The 25166-nt window shown below is 44.9% G+C and overlaps 1 protein-coding gene across 1 annotated transcript; it reads right to left on the minus strand.

The window, feature by feature from the left end:
• Positions 1-4293: 4293 nt before the first annotated feature.
• On the minus strand, positions 4294-21165 carry LOC119037553 (keratin-associated protein 9-1-like). Its single transcript, XM_053661287.1, has 3 exons — positions 20587-21165; positions 10263-10888; positions 4294-4468 (listed from the first exon to the last, which is right to left on the minus strand). The coding sequence occupies exons 1-3, from the start codon at positions 21163-21165 to the stop codon at positions 4294-4296; spliced, it is 1380 nt and encodes a 459-aa protein (XP_053517262.1).
• Positions 21166-25166: the final 4001 nt, after the last annotated feature.

A 25166-nucleotide genomic window follows, 5' to 3' on the forward strand; every position in this document is an offset into this window, starting at 1 on the left:
GTGTAGCTTTAAGGTGGTACAGAAATACATCAAGGCACAAAAATGTCCAAGGATGAGAAAGTTAGGGGAATGATTTCCCCAGCTGCCGGTGGAAGGGTGAAGTCCTGCTCTGTGAGTGCTCCAGGCCATACGCATCTTCCACAGCACGACCTGTGCCTCACTGGAATTACGAGGCCCCGTTCAGTGGAGCGACGTCAACCCCACTCCACGCGTCCTAATGGCCTGCACTGAAGGAGGGTCTCCATGCGTGAAAACATGGAGGTAAATGGAGATGGTGGTTATAGAGCAGGGGGCTCAGCAGCAAAAGGAGGCATCTCAAGAGGGGCAGCAGCAGCTGGACATACCGCAGGAGTTGACCATGGTGTCCAAGGGCAGAGTTTAGATATTAGAAGAGCGAGGCTTAGTGAATCTGCACTCCGTCCTCTTTGGCAGTCTGCTGAAGCTACTATGCCCAGGCCCTGGACCATTTATTCTTCTAAAGAAATATTAGTCTAGAATTAGATCGTCGTGTTTTTCTGATTAAAGATTTTAAAACAAAGAAAAGTAAGATCACTTTTTCCTGGTATGTTAAGAGTTTCCAATCTGGCCTTTCTCAGAACCATCTTTCCTACTTTCTTGTTTGTGAAGAGGGCCCATCACCTGAATCAGCCACTAGTATTTGCCTGTGACCTCTGTGTCATTCCAGGGTGCTGTTTGGACCGATTAGTCTCATCATGCCAGGACCTCTTTGATGTTAAAAGAGAAGCAGAATTATCATGGGGAACGGAAAGAAAATGATTCATGTCTTTGCAATGATGCAATGAGGAAGACAGAACGTGTCTGTGAGTTGTGTGAGACACGCATGCTCATTAGGTAGTAGACTCTCCAGCTGCTTCAGAGTATGCACTAAGTACATGCTTTGAAACCGCTGCCAGTGACTCATTGTTCTGAAACACTACAAGTCACTTGGAGCCACCCTGAAGGTACTCTCACTGGCTCAGCCTGGAGCAGTTTAAGCACCAAAATTAATAATGGCAGTAATGGATTTTAACTTATTAAATGAAATAAGAATCCACAAGTCCCTACCGAGACTAATAAAATAAAAAATATTTTAAAAGCAAGATGAGGAAGTCTTCTAAGATAGTAGAATGTCAACTAATAAATGTAGAAGAAAAAAGTCATTGAATCATCACTTAACAGGAGCGGTCGCTCCCTTTTCCACTTACAAATGTTGGCATTTCCATAAGTTGTATAGGTCTTCCCTGTGGATACTTTACTTCCTGTCACACAGGAAACCACCCACAGACCCGTGGTGTTAGAAACCACTTCAGATCATAACCACAATCTAAATATATCCAGATGTTTATTTATTGGGAATTTATATAGTTATGCGATATGAGCTTTAAATGTTTCTAAATTGGATATGACCATACCCAACACCATTTTTTAAACAGTACATTTCCCTCCAACTGATTAAAAATGTCACATGTTCATATACTACATTTTCTTACATATCTGGTCTATTTCTGGACTCACTTTTTCACTTATGAATGGTTTTTCCTGCTGTCATACTACAATCTTCAATGTTAACTTGCTCTTAGTGGTTATCAAGTCCAACAGTACCCCACCAGCTTGTGGCAGTGTGCTAGTGAACTGAAGTCACTGTGTGGCCAAACGTGACATGCACCCTGGGTTTCCTGCCGTTAGAAAGCAAGTTGCACCTGGCTGGACTCTGGACGTGACACTGTAAAGAGTGCATTGACCACGTCTTCAACGGCGTTCCAGTCGTGCTGGGCTTCTCGCACTTCCTGTAGCAGGGATGTCTGACCTGCGCCCTGCAGGCTGCATGCGGCTCAGAAGCACCTTGAACTTGGCCCAACACAAAATTGTAACTTTACTTAAAACATTACGAGGTTCTTTTGTGATTGCATGTCACCATGTATTGCATGCATGGCCCAAGGCAGCTCTTCTTGTTCCAGCTTGGCCCAGAGACGCCCGAAGTTGGCCACCGAAACTTCTTATATAACAGAGCTGAAGCCATGGGAGCCGTGATTTTGTTTAATCCCTGAGTTCACCGTTAGCCTCTGGGAACTGTCCTCACACACCCTGGCCAGACAGGACTGTTCACATGGAGCCCAAGGGAGTTAAAACTCATGCTTCAGCTATTTCCCCAGTCAGAACGGCCATCTCTCCTTGGGCTTCTGGAGCTCTGTGTGGCTTAGGGCCTCAAAGGGCTTGAGCAGTTCCAGAGGCTCACGTTTAACTTCCTTAAAACCCATCTCAACTGTGCATTCGGGTTCAGTTGGTGGGTCCAGTCACACTTCCCCACTGGCAACTATTTCTGCCTTGGCTCCCTCCACCACAGTATCTCCAGCGTCACCTCTGGACTATTTAGAAGGCCGAAACGCTCCCCGGTGGGGGTCACTGTACATTGGGTGCCTGCATGTAGTAATCCTAAGAAGTTTAGCGTGCTGCTCTTCAGCTAATTCACCCAAACCCTTGCAAAGGTCTTTGAGCCTCGGGGAAACTGCTCTTTGCCATTATAAGCCCTGGGTGTTGAGTTAGTGCTTGTTGCTTTCTGTATACTCTCGAGACCCTTTTGTAAATAGTCCTTTCATTGCCCCAGATTTAGCATGCTATCCCTTCCCTTCATGAGCCAATTCTTGTAAAAACAGGAAAGTATGAGCCTAGTGTGCTTTAACAGAAAAGGCAGCATAAAAACCTACATTCTTTGATTTAAAGAATCAAAGCTAATAAAATGCAATGTTGAAACCAGAGCCTGCGTGCTAGAGTTGGCAATATCAAAGAAGAACCTAGGGGAGGATGAAAGACTTGTTCATCCTAGTACGTGGAGAGTCAGGGCTGGGCTCTGGAGAACGTGGTACAGCAAGGGGAAAGCATGACGCTGGAAATGTCTGCGAGACACGTCGGTGACAGGCTGACACTCTAACACTCAACTCATGTTGGGGCGAAGCCCATTTTCTATCAACTTCTACTCGGTGTGGCAAGGTAAGGGCCTTCCTACTCAGGTAAGGGCCATTCTTACCCGAGTTTTGGTGGAAAGAAAACTGAGTCTCAAAGAAATAGCCCGTGCATGTGCTTTTAAGTAAGACCAAGCAAGGTGATAAAAGCCTAAAACGGCAGAGTAAAACCGTCAAGAAGATAGGAAACTTCAGTAATACGAGAGGCTAAAACCATGAAGGAGTTCAGTCTTGAAATACTAAAATTTTGAACATCTATTAATAAAAAGTGAAAATTCTCATGGGAAAGTTGCCGTGGACCTTATCCATTTCCAGAAATCTGGAGTTAGAGGGCACACTTAGTATTCTGAGAGAAAGTTTATTGTTTAGAGAGGAAAGGAGGGAAAAAGGAGGGAGGAAGGGAGGGAGAATAACAACACCCGAGCTCAGTAGAGGGACCAAAATTTACACAACCAATCACGGAACCTACTGAAAGTAGAAATACAGTCAAATGAAATTTAGGTGACTTTATGATGTTCCACCCACTGGAGTTATTAAGGGTAGGACGTTTGAGACATATACCAAAACTTAATTTTGAGTTACAGAGGGTGGTGAAACAGTCATACAAATGTGCTTTGCTGTTCTGTCAAAGAGAACATGATGCTAAGGTAGTATTCTAGACCAAGGTAGTGTTTCAATAACAGTAACAATAAAAATTATATTTATTGGGAACTTACCTTGCGTTCCCTAGCCCATACTAAGTGTATTGCATGGCTTATGCCTTTAGAGACTTTGAAGAACATAATGCATTATTCTCATTTCGAAGAAGAAAAATAAAACCGGAGGCTTGAAAACATTCAATAACTTTGCCCATGTCATGCAACAAATGCCCAGCGGAATCTCAGTCCCGACATAAGTAACTGCTCTCGAACTTGCTGTCCTGCATTTGGTGCAACATTTCTTGGTGAGAAGTGGTAGGTAAATACACACCTGCGCGCGCACACACACACACACACACACACACACACACACAAATCTTTAACAAACCAGGAGAGTTCAATATCAGGGAGAATAGCTGTTTATTAAGAACATGCAGAAACAATGTTATACAAGATTGTCACATTCAGGATGAGACATTGTTGGTCTTAAAATAGGTGCATCTGAGCCTGGGTTAAAATCACCTGACAGTTGTGTTTTCATTTCCCGTTTCCTAATACTGAACACCAACTCTGAATGCTGAATCAGAAGAAGAGCTGGCAGCTAGTAGTTCATTCCCCAGTCACTGGCTGGCCCCAACACACGTTATAGAACTCTTGAGGACAGCCATATTGTGACAAAGATTGTAGGCTAAGACTCAGCAGTCAGGGACAGCGCAGCACATGGGGCGGGGGCAGGTGGAGATGACACAGGTGGGGCGGTAGCAGTTCGTGTGGCAGGAAACCTGGCCACAGACTGGGCGGAAGCAGCAAGAGGGGCAGCAGCAGGGGCGGCAGCAGCAGCTGGAGCCACAGCAAGAGGGGCGGCAGCAGCCGAAATGAGAGGGCAGCAGCTGGAGCCACAGCAAGAGGGGCGGCAGCAGCTAGAAATGCAGCAGCTGGGGCGGCAGCAGCTGGAGCCACAGCAGCTGGAGCCACAGCAAGAGGGGCGGCAGCAGCTAGAAATGCAGCAGCTGGGGCGGCAGCAGCCCAGGCCGCAGCCCTGGCCAGAGCAGGTGGATCCACAACAGGAGTTGACCATGGTGTCAGAGAGTAGAGGTTCTGGGTGAGTTTCCAGGAGAGTGAGGTTCTTGAGTTTGGGAATCTCCTTGTCCTAGGGCCTCTTAAATACTGCCCAAATGGGGTGAGTTGTCCACACATTTCCTCGTTTTTGTTTACCTAATATTAAGTAATTATCAGATTATACAATCATGTTTATCTACTTAGTAGTGTAAACTTGTTGGAAACAGTACTGTCTCTTCCAGAGGTGGTGGAGTCGATCTGCTTTGCTTTTCTCTGATTCGTCCCTGCTAGCATCTTCCAGACCACACTCTCCCTGTCTTCCTCATTTGGCATTGGGGGTTACATTTTTTTGCTCTTGGTGTCCCCTATCAGGTGTGATTTGGGCAGACGCATTTCTGGTTGCTCATTTCTTCTGGTGACTAATTCGGAGGAAATTAGCATAGCATGGTGCCTGGCCTGAGATAAGAGAAGAATGACCCTCGGGGGTCATTTTCGAGCAGTGAAGAAGGGGACCTGTGTGTGTGTGTGTGTGTGTGTGTGTGTGTGTGTGTGTGGTGTTGGTGACTTCTGCAATTAATTGAAAATATTTTTTGATGGAGAAAAAACAATAAAATGTTGAATAATTAGAGTGTGCTTCTCCTCAGAACTTATGTCCAGAGCTAGGAAATCTATATCACAAGTTTTTCTTTCTGGTTAATTTGAAATGTGAATGGATTTTACTCAATTCAACCTTGTCTAATTATTATTTCTACTTATTTAATGATAATCCAACCAGAGTGCACATTAGAATCACCTGGAGGGCTCATTAAAAATAGTGGGACTGCTCCCAGAGTTTTTTTAAAATATATTTTATTGATTATGCCATTACAGTTGTCCCATTTCCCCCCTTCATTCCCTTCTACCCTGCACACCCCTTTTCCAACATTCCCCTCCTTTAGTTTATGACCACGTGTCTCAAGTTCTTTAGCTTCTATATTTCCCATGGTATTCTTGCCCCCCCCTTCTATTTTCTGCCTATCGTCTATGCCGCTTACTTTCTGTACCTTCTCCCCCCTTCTCCTTCTCCCACTCCCCTGTTGCTAACCCTCCATGTGATCTTCATTTCTATGGTTCTGCTCCTGATCTAGCTATCCTCTTACTTTGCTTTTGTTTTAGGTATGGTTGTTAACAACTGAGTTTGCTGTCCTTTCACTGTTCATATTTTTTATCTTCTTTTTCTTAGATAAGTCCCTTTAACATTTCATAGAATAAGGGCTTGGTGATGATGAACTCCCTGAACTTGACCTCATCTGAGAAGCACTTTACCTGCCCTTCCATTCTAAATGAAAGCTTTGCTGGGTAGAGCAATCTATGTAACATGCTCCCAGAGTTTCTGGTTGCAGGGAGCACATTTCTGGTGACGCTGGAGCTTCTGCTGCTCTGACAAGTACCCGGATGAGGGTGCTGCTGAAGGCCCAAGGGGCCTTAGAGACTGACTCTTATCCAGCTTGTTCACACTCAGATGAAGTGCCCGTGCCAAGTTCCTGCCTCTTCATAAAGCATATTCGTGAAGAGGACCATCTGGCAGACACTATGCGCCAGTCATTGGAGTGACGAATGTGATTTAGTTTTTCCTCCTAGGGAATGTACAGTTTATTGGGAAGACTCTCTCTCTCTCTCTCTCTCAATATTTCTCACTGAAGATTAGTTTTAGTCTAGAGCTTCAAACAGAAGATGTAGTATAATTTCTTCTCTGTCTGGTACCTCTCGCTTGGCATATGTTTCTGAGAATCACTAATGGCCATGCATGAATCATGAGCGTGTTCAGAACTATCCCAGTAAAGTGCCAAGGGTTAATTTTAACTGCTACTAGTCAGTTTTATGGTAGGGAGACCAATGGCCTTGTTTGCTCAGGACTGAAGGGGTCCTCAGAACTCAGGACTCTCAGGACTCTCAGTGTTAAAATCGGGAAAGTCCCGGGCCAACAGAGACACGCTGGTCGCCCTCTGATGACATTCTTACACATCTCAATTAAGACCATTTAAAACTAAGCCCCTGGCAATATTTTTATTACAACAACTTGCTCATCAAAGACTTACATGTTTTTACTTGACAGGTTTGCATTTGCAGAGCTAGAGAATATGAGACATTTAAACAATTATATTGAGAGGTAACAGGGTATCCCAAGGGGGAGAGAATTTTACTCGATTTGCTGTCGATGAGATGCCGAGACAAAAACAACATAATAGAAGAAGGGTTTTGGTAACAAGGGGAGAGTTTTCTATATAAGTTCAGGGAGATTGAGAAAATCTTTCTACAACAGCTGCTAAGGCAGAAGTACATTCTCATTACAGAGAAGCACGTGGAGAATGACCCAGCCCCTCGCCCAGTGGCTCACAGAATTGGCTGCATGTCGGAATCACGGGGGAGTGATCAAAATACTGGTGCCCGGCTCTTGCCCTCAAATACACTGACTTAATTCATCTGGTGGATGGCCCGGGCATCAGAATGTTTAAACACCTCAGGTCATCTTAATCTTAACAATCTTAATCTTAATAACCAATTGGAGACCCACCTCCTTCAACTCTCTGTATTACATGTATTTGCAAAATATTAAATTAGAAACAGAAATAACTAAAGTATTAAAATATAATTGGTAACATCTAAAATGGCAGGAAAAATGACCCTGAACTTGAAACACTGAACTTTGAGACATGTCACACAGAGACATTGGTAATCTCTTCCCTTTTAGATCATTCTAATGGGGGGGGCAGTGAGGGGTGGACTGCAATGGGAAATTCCAATACACAGCACACTGGATGTTCTTAAAAAATCAAAACCAAACTCAGGAGAAACATCACTCTGTGCACTCCCTGCTAAAACCTTTTTCCTGTAGTCTGGCAAAGTAGAATTGATAACTAACATCAGGACCACACACGCCAAGTACGTATTGTCTATCTAAACTGTACCTCTTTTACTGCACAGAGTAGATGGAATGTAATACTTTTTGTTTGTATACTTTTTTTCTTTTTAAACCCATTTCTCTGTTTTTTTCTTTTTTTGGAATTCTACAATAAAGGACCCTGGTTAGGCAAACAGCAGGAAGTGACAATGAAGTGGACCCAACCGATGTTTGCAGTCACTACCGAGGGCCCTGCCCGCATCTCCCAGGGACCAGACACGGCACGTTAACATGCGGTTTAAAGAATGGCAGGAAAAATGGCTTTTATCGTCAGGTTTGGCCTATATCACATTAGCAATCCACTAAGTGAGTTGTAGCGACTTAGTGGTAATTTCATATTAACTAGTGTATGTGTAAGTCAAGCAATATATTTAAAGGATATAAATGCCCATATACTGCTTAATTTAATCTTTCTTTTAAAATATTAAATGGAGTAAGCATTTCAGTTCATCCTAAGAAACCATGGGTATTAAGGAACGCTATATATACTACTTTCCCCCTAGATGTACATAGCTTTGATAAAGTTTAATTTATAAATTGGCTCAGGAAGAGATACATACACAAAACTAATAATAAAATAGAACAATGATAAGACTATACCGTAATAACAGTTATGTGAATGGGGTCCCTTGTCAGACTAACACAAACTTCTTGTTTCGTCATCACAACTTATAGATGGATGATCCACTCTTACTGTAGATCTTAGCCACTTCAGCATTCAATTTTTTTTTCTTATTAAGAACTTTCATAGAGAGGAAGTTCTTTCTGGCTTTTCTTGGGTGTATCAGAATCGCCAGCATCACTGCCCTTGAACTTTGGGGCCCTTATTAAGTAAATACAGGCGACCTGAACACAAGCACTGCAATAGCAAGACAGTGCATCTGACAACTGAGGCAGCTACTAAATGACTCACGGGTGGATGGTGAACAGAGTGCAGATATGCTGGGCAAAGGGATGACTCACCACCCAGGTAGGATGGAACAGGACAGCACCAGGTTTCATCCTGCTACTCAGAACAGCAGGCAATTTAGAACTTATCAATTGTGTTCTGGAATTTTCCCTTTACTATTTTTAGACCATGGTTGATTGTGAGTGACTAAAACTACCAAAAGCAAAACCTGGGATTTGAGAGGGCACTACCGTACACTGAAAAGTATATAAAATATGCATGCATAATGTAATATAAATAATTATGAAGCAAACATCTACGCATCCCGACACCCAAGTCAAGAAACAGGGCATCACTCTCTCCAACAGGGCCCTCGATGTGTCTTCTCTCCACCCCATCTCTCTCCTTCCACCCACAGGTACTCGCTGTCCTGATTTCTAAATTCACCTTTCCCCTGATTGGTTTTATAGTTTTATCACCTAGGTATGCACCCTAAACAATACAGTTTAGTTTACATGGTTTTGAATTTTAGGTAAGTGGAATCTTAACACAGGCATTGTGTGTGTTTATTCTTTCACTCAGCAGTGTGTACGAGGTGAGGCAGGCAGCCTCAGATGGCCCAGCGATGTCTGCCTCCCAGGGTTCACGGTGTTATGTATTTCCCTCCCTGTGAGTAATTTGCTTCTAGTAACATCAAGTGATTAAGTTACGAGGGACTGTGACTTGCTTCTTGTTAGCCAGCTTTCTCTCTCCCTCACTGGCTATGACGAGGTACGCAGCTGCGTGGCAGAGATACACACGCGTGTGGCAGAGGTGCGCACCTAGGTGGCAAAGCACAGAGAATCGTCTCCATATGACAGCAGCAAGGAACGAAGGCTGTGGCTCTAAAGGCCCTCCAGGAACTGAATCCTGTCAACTACCATGTGAGGGAACTTGGAATTGGATTCTCCCTCGGTCAAGACTTTGGATGAGATGCCAGCTAACACCTCTCGTTCAGCGTTGTGAAAAGATGATGAAACACAGAGGCCTGCTGAGCTGTGTCCGGATTCTCAATCCACAGTGTAAGTGACTTAATGGGCATGTTACTCCTACAGACAGCTGGGGCTCAATCCCACGGCCGACCTCCAGCAACTGGAACCGCATATACTGCCCCAGAGGAAAGGAAGCTACGTCATTGACCAAAACTTCCTGTCCACTGATTGGGCGGTGCTCCTAGAGACGGCACCTCTGACTGCGGCCTGCCCAGAGTCTGCTCCTTGATCCAGAGACAGTCCCCAGGTCAGGTGCCTGCTGTGAGAAGCCCTCTCTCTATAATAACATGAGGATGATGTGGAAATAGAGTCAGAAATCCTGAAATCTCCTGCTAAACTCTGCCCTCTGTGGAGAACAGCAGAATGATAGACAGATAAGCATGAGGATTCCAGAAGGAAAAATGAGACACAATGCTCTTGTATTTGCATGCCTAGAAAATGAAGATTTATTTAAGATTTAGGAACATCTCCTATGACAAAATCTGACAGGGAAGAAATATGTCAATTGGGATGACATATTGGTTGAAGATTTTCAGACAAAATTCAAACTTTCCTTTCATGTGGGAGAGAGATCGTAACATGTTGGGGGCGGGCAGTAGTATATTTAGAAGCCAAAATCAGTTTATGAATCAATTGGACCTGAGGTTTTACAATTGGCCGCCCATGACTCATTTCAGGTGGACAACATTAAGAAGATGGGTTGACAAAAACCAGGTGTGCACAGGCCCGGGCAATCAGCAGCAGGAACCACTAGAACAGACTGGGCGGCAGCAGGTGGTCTGGCAGCAGGTGGTCTGGCAGCAGGTGGGGCGGCAACAGCTAGAGATGCCACAGGTGGGTCTGCAGCAGCTGGAGCCACAGCAAGAGGGGCGGCAGCAGGTGGAAATGCAACAGGTGGGGCGGCAGCAGGGAGTCTGGTAGCAGGTGGGGCGGCAGCAGCTAGAGATGCCACAGGTAGGTCTGCAGCAGCTGGAGCCACAGCAGCTGGAACCACAGCAAGAGGGGCGACTGCAGCTGGAAATGCAGCAGGTGGGGCGGCAGCAGGTGGTCTGGCAGCAGGTGGGGCGGCAGCAGCTAGAGATGCCACAGGTAGGTCTGCAGCAGCTAGAACCACAGCAGCTGGAGCCACAGCAAGAGGGGCGGCAGCAGCTGGACACACAGCAGCTGGGGCGGCAGCAGGTGGTCCTACAGCAGGTGGTCTGGCAGCAGCTGGGGCGGCAGCAGGTCTCCTGGCCGCAGCCCTGGTCAGAGCAGACAGATCCACAACAGGAGTTGACCATGGTGTCTGAGAGTGGAGGTTCTGGTTGAGTTTTCAGGAAGGTGGGTTTGGAAGGTTTGGGAGTCTGCTTGTCCAAGTCCCCTTTTATACCCTGCTAGGGGGCTGCTGTCATCAGACAGAGTGCTCTGTCCTTGTCATTGTTTGTCCTAATTAACAGGTGATTATCAAGTTTGTTTTCCTGGTTAACTTTTTCAAAATGGGTAGGAAACATTGTTTACTTTTCCTGATGGGTTACGATGTATCACTTGAGCTCCTCCTGAATCACCTCTCACTTGCCTGTCTTGCTGCAGCTTCTTCAAAGAGAGCTGTCACGTGTTTATGTCTCTAGAAAGTGTATGTGTCAGTCTCACATTACACAGCACCGCACATCTCCCCCAGGGGTGATAAATATTCTAATGAGCTGCATTTTAGCTTGATGGCTCATTCCTTGTGGGTCAGGTGGGTGGAGAAGTTTTGAATGTGAAACCGGGCATCGCTGGCATGAGAATACGGCTCTTAGGACTTTTCCCTCCCTGTTGCGCATCACAACCCATTTTCTAGACTTTCGGGTGGGAAACAAATAACTTCTGGGGAGGAAAAGTAAGTGTTTCTTCTTTTCCTTCAGCTTTATGGAGGTACACTCAATCTACAAAAAAGTCACGCATGTCTGCTGTATCTATTTTGATGACTTTGCACGCACTGCATTACTGTTTCCATAATTAAGGCATAAACCTACTCATCGCCACTACAGAGTTCTTGTGTGGCCCGTGTTGTGCGTGTGTTAACAACACTTAACGTGAGGTCTCCTCTCATAACGAGTGTTTAAGTTGCATCATACTGTCATTGCTAAAGCTACAGGCACAGGGGTGTAGAGCAGATTTCTAAAATGTATTCATCGTATGTGTCTTTCGCTTTGTACCTATTGAACAACCACTGCCCATTTCCCACTTCCCCCAGTTCCTCAAACCACCATTTTATTCTCTGCCTCTGAATTGGACTACAAGTGGTACCTCGGTATTGTAGTTAATTCTTTCCGGAACTTGTGAGGACTGCCCAAACCAATGAGTACCTACGATGAAGTATTTTCTCTTGGAGGGGGCAGTGTTGTGACTCATACAAGTCCCCGAATGTGTGATGCATCTCAAGCAAGCGCCGAGTGCTGAGACAGTTATTTCTCATCAAAATGTAACGAGGACAGGGTTTGACGAGTTCTGAAGCCGACGAGTCCCAAGGTGTGACTGCACTTGAAATATCTCAGCGAGTGGAATCACGCATTTCTGCTTCTGTGGCTGATTCTGCTTAGCATAGTGTCTTCTAGATCCATTTATGTTGTCGCAAATGGAGGGATTTACTTAAGGCTGAATAACATACACTTTCTTTTTTTTAATTTTTATTTTATTGATTATGCCATTACAGTTGTCCTATTCCCCCCTTCATTCCCCTCCACCCTGCACCCCCCACCCCTACTATTCTCCCCCTTTAGTTTATGACCATGTGTCTCAAGTTCTTTGGATTCTATATTTCCCATACTATTCTTGCCCTCCTCCTATCTATTTTCTACCTACTGTCTATGCTACTTATTTTCTGTACCTTCTCCCCCCTTCTCCTCCCACTCCCCTGTTGCTAACCCTCCATGAGATCTTCATTTCTATGGTTCTGCTCCTGATCTAGCTGTCCTCTTAGTTTGCTTTTGTTATAGATGTGGTTGTTAATAACTGTGAGTTTGCTGTCCTTTCACTGTTCATTTTTTTAATCTTCTTTTTCTTAGGTAAGTCCCTTTAACATTTCATATAATAAGGGCTTGGTGATGATGAACTCCTTGAATTTGATCTTATCTGAGAAGCACTTTACCTTCCCTTCCATTCTAAATGAAAGTTTTGCTGTATAGAGCAATCTTGGTTGTAGGTCTTTGGATTTCATGACTTAGAATACCTCTTTCCAGCCCCTTCTTGCCTTGTAAGGTCTCTTTTGAGAAATCAGCTGACAGTCTGATGGGAACTTCTTTGTAGGTGACTGTCCCCTTATCTCTTGCTGCTTCTAGGATTCTCTCTTTCATTTTAATCTTGGCTAATGTAATTATGATGTGCCTTGGTATGTTTCTTCTTGGGTCCAACTTCTTTGGGATTCTCTGAGCTTCCTGGATTTCCTGGAAGTCTTTCCTTTGCCAGCTTGGGGAAATTCTCCTTTATTATTTGTTCAAATAAGTTTTCCACTGGTGGCTGTTCCTTCCCCCCTTCTGATACCCCTATAATTCGGATGTTGGAGCGTTTAAAGATGTCCTGGAGGTTCCTAAGTCTCTCCTCATTTTTTTTGAATTCTTGTTTCTTCATATTTTCCTGTTTGGTCATTTTTTCCTTCCTTCTGGTTCACTTCCTTGATTTGAGTCCCAGTTTCCTTTTCATTACTATTGGTTTCCTGTGCAATTACCTTAATTTCAATTAGTTTAGCCTTCATATGTTCCTCTAATTTGTGACTAAAATCAACCAGTTCTGTGAGCATCCTGATCACCAGTGTTTTGAACTGTGCATCTGAAAGTTTTGTTATTTCTTCATTGCTTAGAGTTATGGGCTCTGGGGCTTTGAGATCTTCTTGAGCCATTTTTGGTCTGTTTGTGCCCATTAAGTATGAGGAGCGGAGCCTTAGGGGCGGGGCAGGGCCTCCAGGGTGGGGTCGCTGGGTTGTGACGCTGTATGTGGGGGTGGGGTCAGAGCTGGGAAATGGCAGCCCTTTCTGCTGCCTCCCGTCACTGGGACCCGTTCAGTCCCGTCTCACTGTCCACTCCCTCACCGGTCTATCTGTGCAGGAATGTGCCACCACAGTCAATTTGCTGCCCTTCACCCTTGCTGGATCTGCTGGTTGCTCACTGGGTCGCTCACTGGGTCGGCCCTTTGCAACCCCACACCTGGGATCCGTGCTCCTGAGTCCATCTGACCGAGTTTTCCTGTGCAACCCCACTCCGCCAGCTGCTGGTTTCGCCCCTCTTACCGGTCAGGCTGAAGCATTCATTGTTATCAGAGTTCTGAAAAGTTCAATTTTCTGTGTTCTGGCTATGTTTTCTGTTGCTAATATTTTATTGTCTCTAAACTTGGTTGTGTGAGAAAGTGCAGCATCTCCACCTATGCCTCCATCTTGGCAGAAGTCTCACATACACTTTCATTGAGGTATCAGTGTTGGCATTTACAGTTCAACGGCAATATTGATTGGCAGTGAGTGTGACTTACACTGAAGTTAATATCATGCAAACATCTATGTCTTTTTCATCACAAACAGCTTCAGTCTTTCTTCTAGATGTGCAGCAGACAGACCCAAACCAGTAGTTCTCAACCCCCTCTTCCGCCTGACACCCAGAGAAACATGGCCCCATTAATGACGGTGTGCCTGGGAAGAGGTGCTGAGAGGGAATACAACATCAGGGTACGTGGGTGGTTCGGATCAATCCTCCCAAGTAATTTAAATACATTCACAGCTCCCCAGACGTATGCGCCATGTACATGGATAACTACCCACCCAGGTCTAAGGAGGCTTTGACAGTTCATCCTGTGAGGTCCGGTGTCTTGTGCAAGGGTGTCTACAGCTTTTCGAATCTCAATTCTGTCTCCCCTAACTTTATGGCCTCCAAATATTTTGATGACAAGACTCGTATATTTTATTTTATTTCTCATGTCCACATGTTAGGAGAAAACTCTCAACCAAGCTGAGATGCCCTTGGCCCTGTTCTCAGGATAACCAGTCCAGGACAGGAATGGCTCTCGGGAACTATCCTGAAGTTGACAGTGATGCCCATTGGCAGAACAGGCCACAAAAACAGATTTTAAGGGAGTGTCCCTCTCTCCCTGACTTTCCTTGACTCCTGGGGATAAATGTGTAAAGGAGCCAGCCGGTGATCTGTCAGCACCCCTCATTTTTAGAAACACTAGTCAGTTGGTCAGATGATTGCTGGATGTGAGAGGTTGGCTTGCCCTAAATTACTGTAATGAGCTGATAGTGGATAAGTGGGTGTCTGGTAGGATCTAATCTGAGTCACCATGGGGAATGTGGTTTGTGGAATGGCAGCTATGTAGGCAGTCAGTGGAGGGATTTAACGACAAGCTAGTGTCGCAGAGGAAGAATCAAAACCCAGACAGAAAAGACTGAGTAAAATGAGGGAGGATTCCTTTGTGCCTTAGATGACTTATAAATCTAATAAACCATACTCATCGTGGGGGGATTTTGGGCCAATTTTCACTTCTGCCCTGGCTTGAATTTTGGGAGACACAAACAGGATAACAGCTTGGGATTCTGATCAGCCCCTCCGGCAGGTGTGGCCGCCTTGTCATAGCTCCGATGAGCCCGGGTACAGCGTTTCATCAGAAATGTCCTGAGCCTCTTCTTGTGTCACAGAAAGATGAAGGAACAAAAGCAGATTTCAGGTTGTGGTGAGAGGCTCATTATGGAGTCTGAAAACACTCTGAGAATTCCATTAGACCTTTTCTTCGGGGGAAAGAGCACCTCCAAGGAGCCCGGATGAGGGAGTCCTACTGATAAATACCGTTTCTATTTATATTAATTTACTCTATATGTTTCTCATAGTGCACGTTTCTTAGGATTGTCTTAAAACCATGTTTCTAAATGCCTCATGATTTCTTCTAGTACATAAACAGTTTCGTTTTTTATTGAGTTTTTCACCCAAATGGAATTGGTTTTGGTTTAGCGAATGCATAATTAGCTCCCTCCTTTCTTTATCCAGAAGTGAACTAGCTTTCCTATTTAATTTTTATAAATGTCTTTATTTCCATAGTGACTTTAAACTGAAATTTTAGTCTATTTAATTCCTATACTCCTTGGGTCTATTTTGGAGTCTACTTGGGACACACCTCACTGGGTGAATGTCCCTGGGTGGGGGGGTCTCATGTGATTCTCGGTCCTACAAATCCATAAATGTATGACTGTATCGAAGTCTCCTTTACTTGACTATTTTTTCTTTTACGCCTATCTGTGTTCATGATTTCATTTGAGAATTGATGGTTCTCAGGATTAGTCATGTAAAATCACAATTTTTAAAATTATCAACTTTCATCATAAATGTCCCTTTGTGATCATCCAAAGCAGAAAAAAATCCAAAGTAAAATGCCCAGCTGTGCATGCTGAAAAGGGAATTCTGCTGAGATAGGTTATGACTTAGGAAAGTGCTATAGAACTTTGGGGAAATTATTTTTCTCTACAGCTATATTTCCAAGTCAATGCTAAATTTATCATATCTCCTAAATCTTGAACATAACTAAGTAGGCTACAGGGATATATACAACCTTTATGTCTATACTTCTATCAAATATTTACCCACTGCAAGCCTGTCTTCCTTTCAGAAATTAACTAAGACATAAGCTGATAATTATCCAAAAAAGTGGCATTTTAATTCTCAGAAGGAACGTGGTTCTCTTGCAAGAAAGACTAAACTATCAGAACTCTTTAGTCCCAGAAGAAAACAAATGGGTTTATAATGAAACTTTTAAAAAGCCACAAGGAAGAGGAGGTGAATAAAACAGATACAATTTCCTAAATCCAACCTCATTCGAATTAGACAATATGTCTTGAAACTGAAAAGTGGCAGTATTTGCCTGCAAGCAGGAAACCTCAAAAAACTTTCCCAAAGAAATGAATGAATGAGTAAATGAAAGAGCAAATAAATGAATCTGAGCTTGAACCAGTTAAGATGTTCTTTGCAGGTGAAATAGTAGAACGAACCAAACTCTGTGTGCCCATCACACGGGACAGCTGTTGGTATACCGAACAGCTCGCGTGATCTCCGGGAGGTGATGCTGAGCGTAAAAAGCCAGTAGCCAAAGGTTACGCGCTGTGAGTTTCCATTTGTAGAACATGCTGGAAACACAGCCGTAGAGATGGAGAGCGGAGTGGTGGCCTGGGGTTCCGGGTGATGAGCGGGCGGGAGTGGCTGTGGCTGCAGAGAAGCCCCAGGGAGGACAGTTCTGTATGTTAATGGTGATAGTGGTTACTCAAATCTACACAGGACACATGATTTTACTGCGTAGAACTGCACACACTTACATGCACACACATACTCACACATGTAACACTGGTAAATTCCAAACAGGATCGGTGGTTTGTACTAGTGTAAATTTCTGAGTTTTGACATGTGCCATGAATAAGATGTGACCAGTGGGGGAAATTGGGTGAAGGGTACGCAGGATGTTGCTGAACTCTTACAACTTTCTGTGCAATTATAGTTATTTCAAAGTAAAATGTGAAATAAGGTTAATTGTTGGTAAAAGAGAATATGCTTATATTTGCATACTGTTCCTCTGTATCACCTTTTAGTATTTGTGACCACTTTATTTTATCTTATGCCACACAACACACAGGTGAGAAGGAAGGGATCAGAAGGTGCAGAGAAGTGGAGATGGTAGAAGAGATACAGTCCTAAGGCCAGAAAATCCAACTCACTGTACCCCCTAGGACAGCTCAGGGGTCCACCGTGTACTGATGTAACAAGGCATGAACAGGTGGGGCAGTCCCGGCATATTGAGAAATTCAGCAGGGACTGTTTAAAGTTGACACTTGTGATAGGGAATATTGTCACAGAACTTTGCGCCACAGAAGTAGTAGGGATGATAATATCCCCAAATTACATGTCTGATGAGTAGCAACTTTGGAATGACGACCAGGGCAGAGTGATGTGTGAGCAACAGTGAGCTATCAGTGTGGACAAGAGAGCTTGGTGTCCCTCAGAAAAGGGTATGCACAGCTAACAAGGATACAGCTTTGTACACAAGGGGGGGATCACCCCCCCAAAACAGAATTATCTTCTGGAGGGTGGGCCCCTTGTAATACAGGCTTCCCCCACTAGACGAGTATTCTAGGAACCCATCTGTATCAGTGCACCAGCTGGTGTTGTTGTGAGAGGCTGCGTTCAGCTTCAGTAAATTTATTTTGCCCATTTCAAGATGGGTGACTGACTAGCACACCCATCCACACTGCGCTGAGTGCTCAGCAATTTTTGGCCCAAAACAGCCTGACCCCCATTCCCCACCCTCCCTATTTACCAGATCTCACCCCAAGTGACTTTTCTTTGTTTCTGGGTTAAAAAAATCCTCAAAGAGAAATGTTTTACGGATATGGAAGAGGTGAAACAACAAATGGCAGAAGCACTTTTAAAAGGCATCAAGATCTACGAGTTCAAAAACTGTTTGATCAGTGAAAAAAAGGTCTCAATAGGTGTATTGCATCAAATGGAGGGCACTTTGAAGGTGGCTGAAGTTTAAACATGTAAGAATAAATACACAATTTTTTATAAATAAATTCTAGTTCTGGAGGGGGGCAGGTACGTGTGTGTGTGTGTGTGTTTAAAAACATTTAATAAATGAGCAAAAGGCTGAGGTCAGTGAACCAGTGGAAAATCATGACCCCTCACCCAGGTTCCAGAGCTGATCCAGCTCTCACACCCCCAAAGCATGGACCCACCAAAACAGTCCAGTCCTCCAAGACAAAGGACCACCGAAGTGTATAAAGTAGTTATCTCTCCAGTCCTTTCCCAAAGGAATCTACGGCTACTTTCCTTAGGAAAGACTGGGACACCCCTATATTTGGATGCAGTTGGAGACAAGGTCTGAATTTACAATGACAAATACCCAAAATGCCAACATGGTCCCTTGGTACAATACATTAATCCAGAAGCCCAGGGTTGAAGGAGGAGTTGCTCTGCTCATACTCACCTTCCCCACCATGATCGACTCTAGGGAATCTACGCCTTCCTCCCCCATAACTGTAGGCTCTGGGCTTCTAGATGTCTTAGCTCTAACAGCAAAGACCTACCTCTAAAGAGACAGAGTAAAGGTCTGGTTGGAATTTAAGCTATGACTGCCACCTAATTCCTTTGAGCTGCTAGCACAAAGGATATCAGCAGGTGAAGGAAGAAGCAATGGGGTCACAGAAGAGTATGTTTAGCATTTAGGTGATCACCTGAGGGCATTCTTGGTATTTCTATGTCCAGTTTTAATTGATTTGGGACAAGTTTAACAGCTGCAGTGGATGAGGACATAGTAACCAAGGACTCAGAATCCTCAGGGACAAGGATTTGGTCCCTCTACCTGGCAGACCTACTAGAACGGCAGGGGTGCTGCCCACAAACTCTCCTCTTATAAGTTTCCAAAGAAACGGGAACTGACCAGTTGGACTGAGCTTAGTGGAAAGATGCATGGGCCTGAACAGCGTTTGGGGGAGACTATGTTACACCCCATCCAGATAGATCCCTTTTGCCATAAGCACCACTTCCCCAAGCTAGTCTGAGTGTGGACTAGTGTGAGTGTGGCGAACACTGGTCAACCCGCGTGCTCTCCAGGTTACTGTTTTCCCCTAAAGGAGCCCCCACCCCTCACGGTGTGGCCCTCCACCCCTTCTCCCCAACAGGGTGGGCCAGAGCTAGTGAGGACTGGTGTAGGAGTACAAAGCCCCAGCCACCTTGCCTCTGGGGGGAGGTGGAGTGGTGGTCTGTGGTACTTACTGTTTACATCACTAATCTGTGGGGTCAGATGATCTTATAACTTCACTGCAGCCATAGTTTGGCCTCTCTTCTCTTACTCTCCCATCCTGATTCCCTCCATTTCTTAATGGTTTCTTCTCCCGAGAGCACCTTCTGGTACATCACCTGGGCAAGAACCCTCATGTTGAGCTCTGCTTTTAATAAACCCAACCTAGGACAGACAGGTTGGGGTGAGAGGTGCTAACGTGCTGAGCTGTGTTACTTGCGGGTGTGCCCTGCCTCTCAGACATGATGAATTGAGACAAACAAGTGAAGACCACGCGTCTAAAAATAGTTGTGGAAAAAATGGCAACAAGAAAGAGCAAATGTTGAAAAGGCGTAGTGTTTCAATTGACAATAATTCAAGGCTGGACCGTGACCGCATGGCAACCACTCATAATACATGAAAAATGTTTTGAGGACACTGGTAATGAGATTTAGAACACCGGTGTCTTAGATGGAGTGCCCTTGGGAGCAGACCCCAAAACAGGGGATTTAATAAACTAAAATCAAATAGTTTGTTAGGGAGAGAATACTAGGAAGCACTGCAGGGAATGTGGGAAGTGGCCCAGGGAATTGATAGAAGTCAACATAGAATGACGTAATGAGGAAATTGCTCCTGGAAACAGCTGGGGTTCATTCCACTGAGGCCCATTAGAGACTGGCCCCAACTTAAGGGGAGAGTATCGACCCTTCCCATCCATTGGTTAGGCACAGTTCCTGCAGACTTGAACTCCCTAGCCGGCACAGAACTTGTGCCTTCATCCAGAGGAAGGGCTCAGGCAGAGAATTCCAGGAGCTTGCTGTAAGAAACCATCTTATTATTATAAATAAGGATGATGAGGGAGTACAGTTGAAAATCCTGATATCAACTAGTATAGTCTCCTCTCTGCAAAGAACAGTGGGACAATCGACAGCTGAGAATGATGAGTCAAGAAGAAGTAACAATCAGACACAAGGCTCTTGTATGCCTGGAAAATTAAGATTTATTTAAGATTTAGGATTGGATGCATATGAGAATATCTGGCAGGGAAGAAATATATAAATTGGGATGATATGTTGGTTGAAAGATTTCAGAGAAAATTCAAACTTTGTGTTCATTTTGGAGAGAGATAGTAACATGGTATGGAGGGCAGTATATTTAGAAGCCAAGATCAGGTTAAGAATAAGTCAGACCTGAGGTTTTACAATTGGCCTCTGGTGACTCATTTCAGTTGGACAACATTAAGAAGATGGGTTGGTGAAAACCAGGTGGACACAGGTCAGGGCAATTAGCAGCAGGAACCACTAGAACAGACTGGGCGGCAGCAGCTGGTCTGGCAGCAGCTGGGGCGGCAGCAGCTAGAAATGCAGCAGGTGGGTCTGCAGCAGCTGGAGCCACAGCAGGAGGGGCGGCAGCAGCTGGACACACAGCAGCTGGGGCGGCAGCAGGGAGACTGGCAGCAGGTGGGGCGGCAGCAGCTAGAGATGCAACAAGTAGGCCTGCAGCAGCTGGAGCCACAGCAGCTGGAGCCACAGCAAGAGGGGCGGCAGCAGCTGGACACACAGCAGCTGGGGCGGCAGCAGCTAGAGATGCAACAGGTAGGCCTGCAGCAGCTAGAACCACAGCAGCTGGAACCACAGCAAGAGGGGCGGCAGCAGGGAGTCTGGCAGCAGGTAGGGCGGCAGCAGCTAGAGATGCCACAGGTAGGCCTGCAACAGCTAGAACCACAGCAGCTGGAGCCACAGCAAGAGGGGCGGCAGCAGCTGGACACACAGCAGCTGGGGCGGCAGCAGGTGGTCCTACAGCAGGTGGTCTGGCAGCAGCTGGGGCGGCAGCAGGTCTCCTGGCCGCAGCCCTGGTCAGAGCAGACAGATCCACAACAGGAGTTGACCATGGTGTCTGAGAGTGGAGGTTCTGGTTGAGTTTTCAGGAAGGTGGGTTTGGAAGGTTTGGGAGTCTGCTTGTCCAAGTCCCCTTTTATACCCTGCTAGGGGGCTGCTGTCATCAGACACAGTGCTCTGTCCTTGTCATTGTTTGTCCTCATTAACAAGCGATTATCAAATTAGCTAAGTTTGTTTTCCTGGTTAACCTTTTCAAGATGGATGCATAATGTTTCCTTTTCCTCGTGGATTAGGATTGATCCCCCTGACTCTTCCTGCATCATACCTTGATGGTCTTCCTTTGTGTGATCGTCCTTGGTTCCCAGGCTGGTAAAGTACTGTATGCTGAGTGTGCTGACTCTCACTCCATCTGCTCTTTCCTCCTGAGTCACCTCCTGTCATTCCTTCCTGGAGGCATCACTTAGGTCCACAGATATTGCAGCTCTTCCCACAGGGCAGTTGTTACGTAGACCTTGACATGAAATAGTCCACATGTACCCATCTGTGGGTCTTCCCCATGCCCACAATTTTTGCAGCATTACTTACAGGGAAAAGATTTAGCCACACAGCCAAAGGATAGAATCTTAACATGGAAAACAAGGTAAAGTCCATCAGCGTGGTCAATTGTTAGCAAAAAATAGTCAGTCAGCAGGTCAGGAGAATGTCCAAGACACCCAGACTGTGTTCTCGTCCCATTTCCTGGACTTGAAAATATTGGCAGATTTCCTCTTTTTATACAACAGATGTACCTGGAACGGATATAGCCCTGCAGAAATCACCACTGGCATTGATAAAGTGCTTATGTTACTGAAAATATTTATATTTATACACAAAATAGAATATACAGTATAACTTCAATTAGGTAAAAAGAAAGTATATAGAAAAATATTGACATAATTACTAGAAATAGTAGTAATTATTTCTGATAGATAGGCTTATGGGAACTTTTCATTTTCTTCTAACACTTTTTTCTTCTAGTTTTTCTTTGATGACTTGTTTTCCTTTTGTAAACAGAAAAAAATTAGAAGTCTTTCATGCTCCTACACTCTTTTGAGATCTTCTGGGGGAAGAAGAAATTTTCCTTGACCCTCCTTGGTTTTCCCTGCTGATCTACTAACTAAGTTTATATGAGATAGATTAACAAGAGAAAACAACCAAATTTAATGACATGTCTGTGTGTGGGAACCCCCCCACACATGAAAGATTGAGGGGCCAAAGGTTAAAATGAGGTGTCCTTGGCATCCTGACTTTAGGACAAGGTGAGATGCCTTGTGGCTTTAGACAGGTGGAAGGTCATTTGTAGAACAGTAAGAAGAGCAACTGTTCAATAACTAGAAGTTTTCTCTACCCTACAGATAGGTCATAAGAACTCATTTTTGGTAATAACTCTTACCATGGGCAAGGCCCCTCATTTAAATGCTTCTAGGTTGTTAAGCTTCCCATGAGCCTAGAGGATCTTGGTTGCCTTTAGGTCAAAATAACCTGCATATCATACAGACAGATCTTGGGGTGAGTCATTCTGAACCCCTCCAGTGTCTGGGGCTGATGGTTGGGGCATCACAGACCAGCGTGCGGCTCGGTCAGTAGCACCAGTGCAGCTTGGCTGGTGGTTAAAGTACTGAAGCTCTGTTGGTGAACACCACTGCCCTGGGCCCCCACCACGTCCCTGTGATCCAGAGGAAAACGTTAAAGCCAAGAATCCGAGAGAGGGCTTTGGGCTCCTCCTCTAGGGCTAAGCCTGTGTCTAGTTTGATGAATTAGTGACTTTGAGCAGCTGGTTTTTAAAGTTTTTGAATCTCAATCCTGCCCTGGAATGTAGATTGGGGCTGCCCAATGGTACACATTTCACAAGAGAGCTTTCCATAAGCAAATATACCTGTAAGTTACTCAGTGGGCAAGAAAGCAGTGCCTGCTGGGAGGGAAGGGACTCACTGTGAACTGGAAGTGGAAGCCACGAGTCCCAGGCAGGGGCACAGTGCCAGGCCTGATTCTCGGTACACAGACCATCAAACAGTCTGACTCAGAAGATCTGGGGAGGAGCCTAGACTTCCCTTCACTATTCTTTGTAGTTCCCGGAGTAGTTCTGTGCATAGCTAGAGGCTCAGGTTTCCAAAATGAGAGACCGAAGTTTTAAGTGGAGCTGTAGCAACTGGACGACTTAAAGAATGAAGCAGAGGCACCTGTGGAACCGGCTTAAATGGGGCATGTTGTGTGCAGGTGGGGGGCTCTGGAGAGGGCTTCAGGGAGGAAAATAATTTTACCTCTGCCCTTCTAGGTTCAGGCTGACATGCTCCTGTAATAAAAGAGGGATGAGCAGGAGAAAAACAGAAGTTGAATGGCATGTACACCTCCTGTATACATGGGAAGTACTCTGGAAAACCAAGTCCCCCAAATGGCACACATCTGCACCTTAAATACCATCTCCAGTTAAAGGTTGTGGGGGCCAGTCGGGGGGAGTTATCAGGAAAGGCTCAGCAATCGGTTGTCATGCAGGTCCGGGTTACCTTTTCTGTTGAGATTTACCGGTAGGCACACTTCTCTGGTACAGGGAGGGAGAAACCCTTACAGAGATTTTCCTTAAAAATGTAAATGTCTCTTACGAAAAAGTAACTTCTCAGTTTTCAGGGCTTCTTCTGCTCTGCTGTTGTTTAAAATAATCACCCTCTGGGAATTCTTATGCCCAAAAGGCATATTTTGTGGTGGGTCACACACTCTACTCCCTCTTCAGGTAATAGGTGCAAATAACCCAGGAACGTTAGAAAAGATGTTTAAATCAACTTGTAATGAAGAACATGCCACTTAAAGCAACCAAATACTATCTTCTTTTCAGATTGGCATAAATAAAATAAAATAAATAAATAGCAAGCTTGACTGGTGGCATTTAGAAAAACCAGCAGGTTTAGAAATGTGTTTTGAAAGTGTAAATGGATATCATCACTCTTTGCAGGATGGTGTGGGAGTGATTATTAAAATTATAAGACAAATCTCTAATCCAGTAATCCCACTCTGAAATTCTGAAGGCCGTCTTTCCTTATTTTCCTTTGTGGCACCTTCTCCTCTCTTGATCTTTCAATGTTGAAATACCCGCAAGTTGAAATACCCGCAAGGCTCTGACTTTGCCTCTTTTTTTAAGATTTTATTTATTTATCTTTAGAGGGGAAGGGAAGGAGAGAGGAAGAGAAACATCAATGTATGGTTGCCTTTCATGTGTCCCCTGCTGGGAATTGGCCTGCAGGGAACTGGTCTGCGACCCAGGCATGTGCCCTGACTGGGAATCGAACCGCGATTGTCTGGTTCGCAGGCCCGTGCTCAATCCACTGAGCTACACCAGCCAGGGCTTGCTACTTGATATCTTTATTGGGGTGAATAACATTCATCTCCAGTTGATGTGGTCAGAACAGAAGTCTTGGTCTCCTTCTTCCCCCAGATTGATTCTCTCTCAGTCTTCATATCAGTGAATGACACATTTGTAGGTTTAGTTGTTAATTTAAAATTCTAGATGGCCTGTGCTTAATCCCTTTACTTGCCATTCACATCGAGGTCATGGTCTCCACTCTGTCCCCAGAACATTTGCTAATGCATTTACTTCTCTCTGCTTTGCCACAGTCTTTGTCTGGGAGCTATCTGCTCCCACGTGTACTAATGTGATCATCTCTTAATGAGTCCCTCAGCTTTCTCCTTTGCTCATCTATGCTCCGTTCTCAGAGAGCAGTCACAGTTCTTCTTGTCCTTAAAATCTTTCAATGGCTTACCTTTGAACTTGGGAAAAACAATCCTAAGTTCTGATCTATGATGCCCTTCCTAGACTGGTCTCTACTCACCTCTCCAGGCTCATCCCTTAGAAACCTCCTCCTCACCCCCATTCACTAGGCTCCAGGCACACTGGTGGCTTTTCTGTCCCTGTTTACGTTATAGGGCCTTATCTTTTAGTTTTTCTCTGCCTGAAAGGCTGAACTCCAGCTCACGACCTCTAGCTTCTCGACATCACTCAAGTCTCAGCTCACATCATTCCCTC

The sequence above is a fragment of the Artibeus jamaicensis genome, unplaced genomic scaffold, assembly GCF_021234435.1.
Source record: "Artibeus jamaicensis isolate MK-2021 breed Jamaican fruit bat unplaced genomic scaffold, CSHL_Jam_final contig_2259, whole genome shotgun sequence".
Lineage (NCBI taxonomy): Eukaryota > Metazoa > Chordata > Mammalia > Chiroptera > Phyllostomidae > Artibeus > Artibeus jamaicensis.

What these genes read in the sequence shown, in the direction of transcription:
- LOC119037553 (XM_053661287.1), bottom strand. Translation starts at nt 21,165, where the DNA reads ATGGTCAACTCCTGTTGTGGATCTGTCTGCTCTGACCAGGGCTGCGGC. An exon ending in AGACCAGCTGCTGCCGCCCA is followed by an intron (nt 10,889 to 20,586) that starts GTCTGTTCTAGT and finishes GCCCCCTAGCAG; the next exon opens with GGTATAAAAGGGGACTTGGA. An exon ending in CCAGTCTGTTCTAGTGGTTC is followed by an intron (nt 4,469 to 10,262) that starts CTGCTGCTGATT and finishes CTCTCATTTCGG; the next exon opens with CTGCTGCCGCCCCTCTTGCT.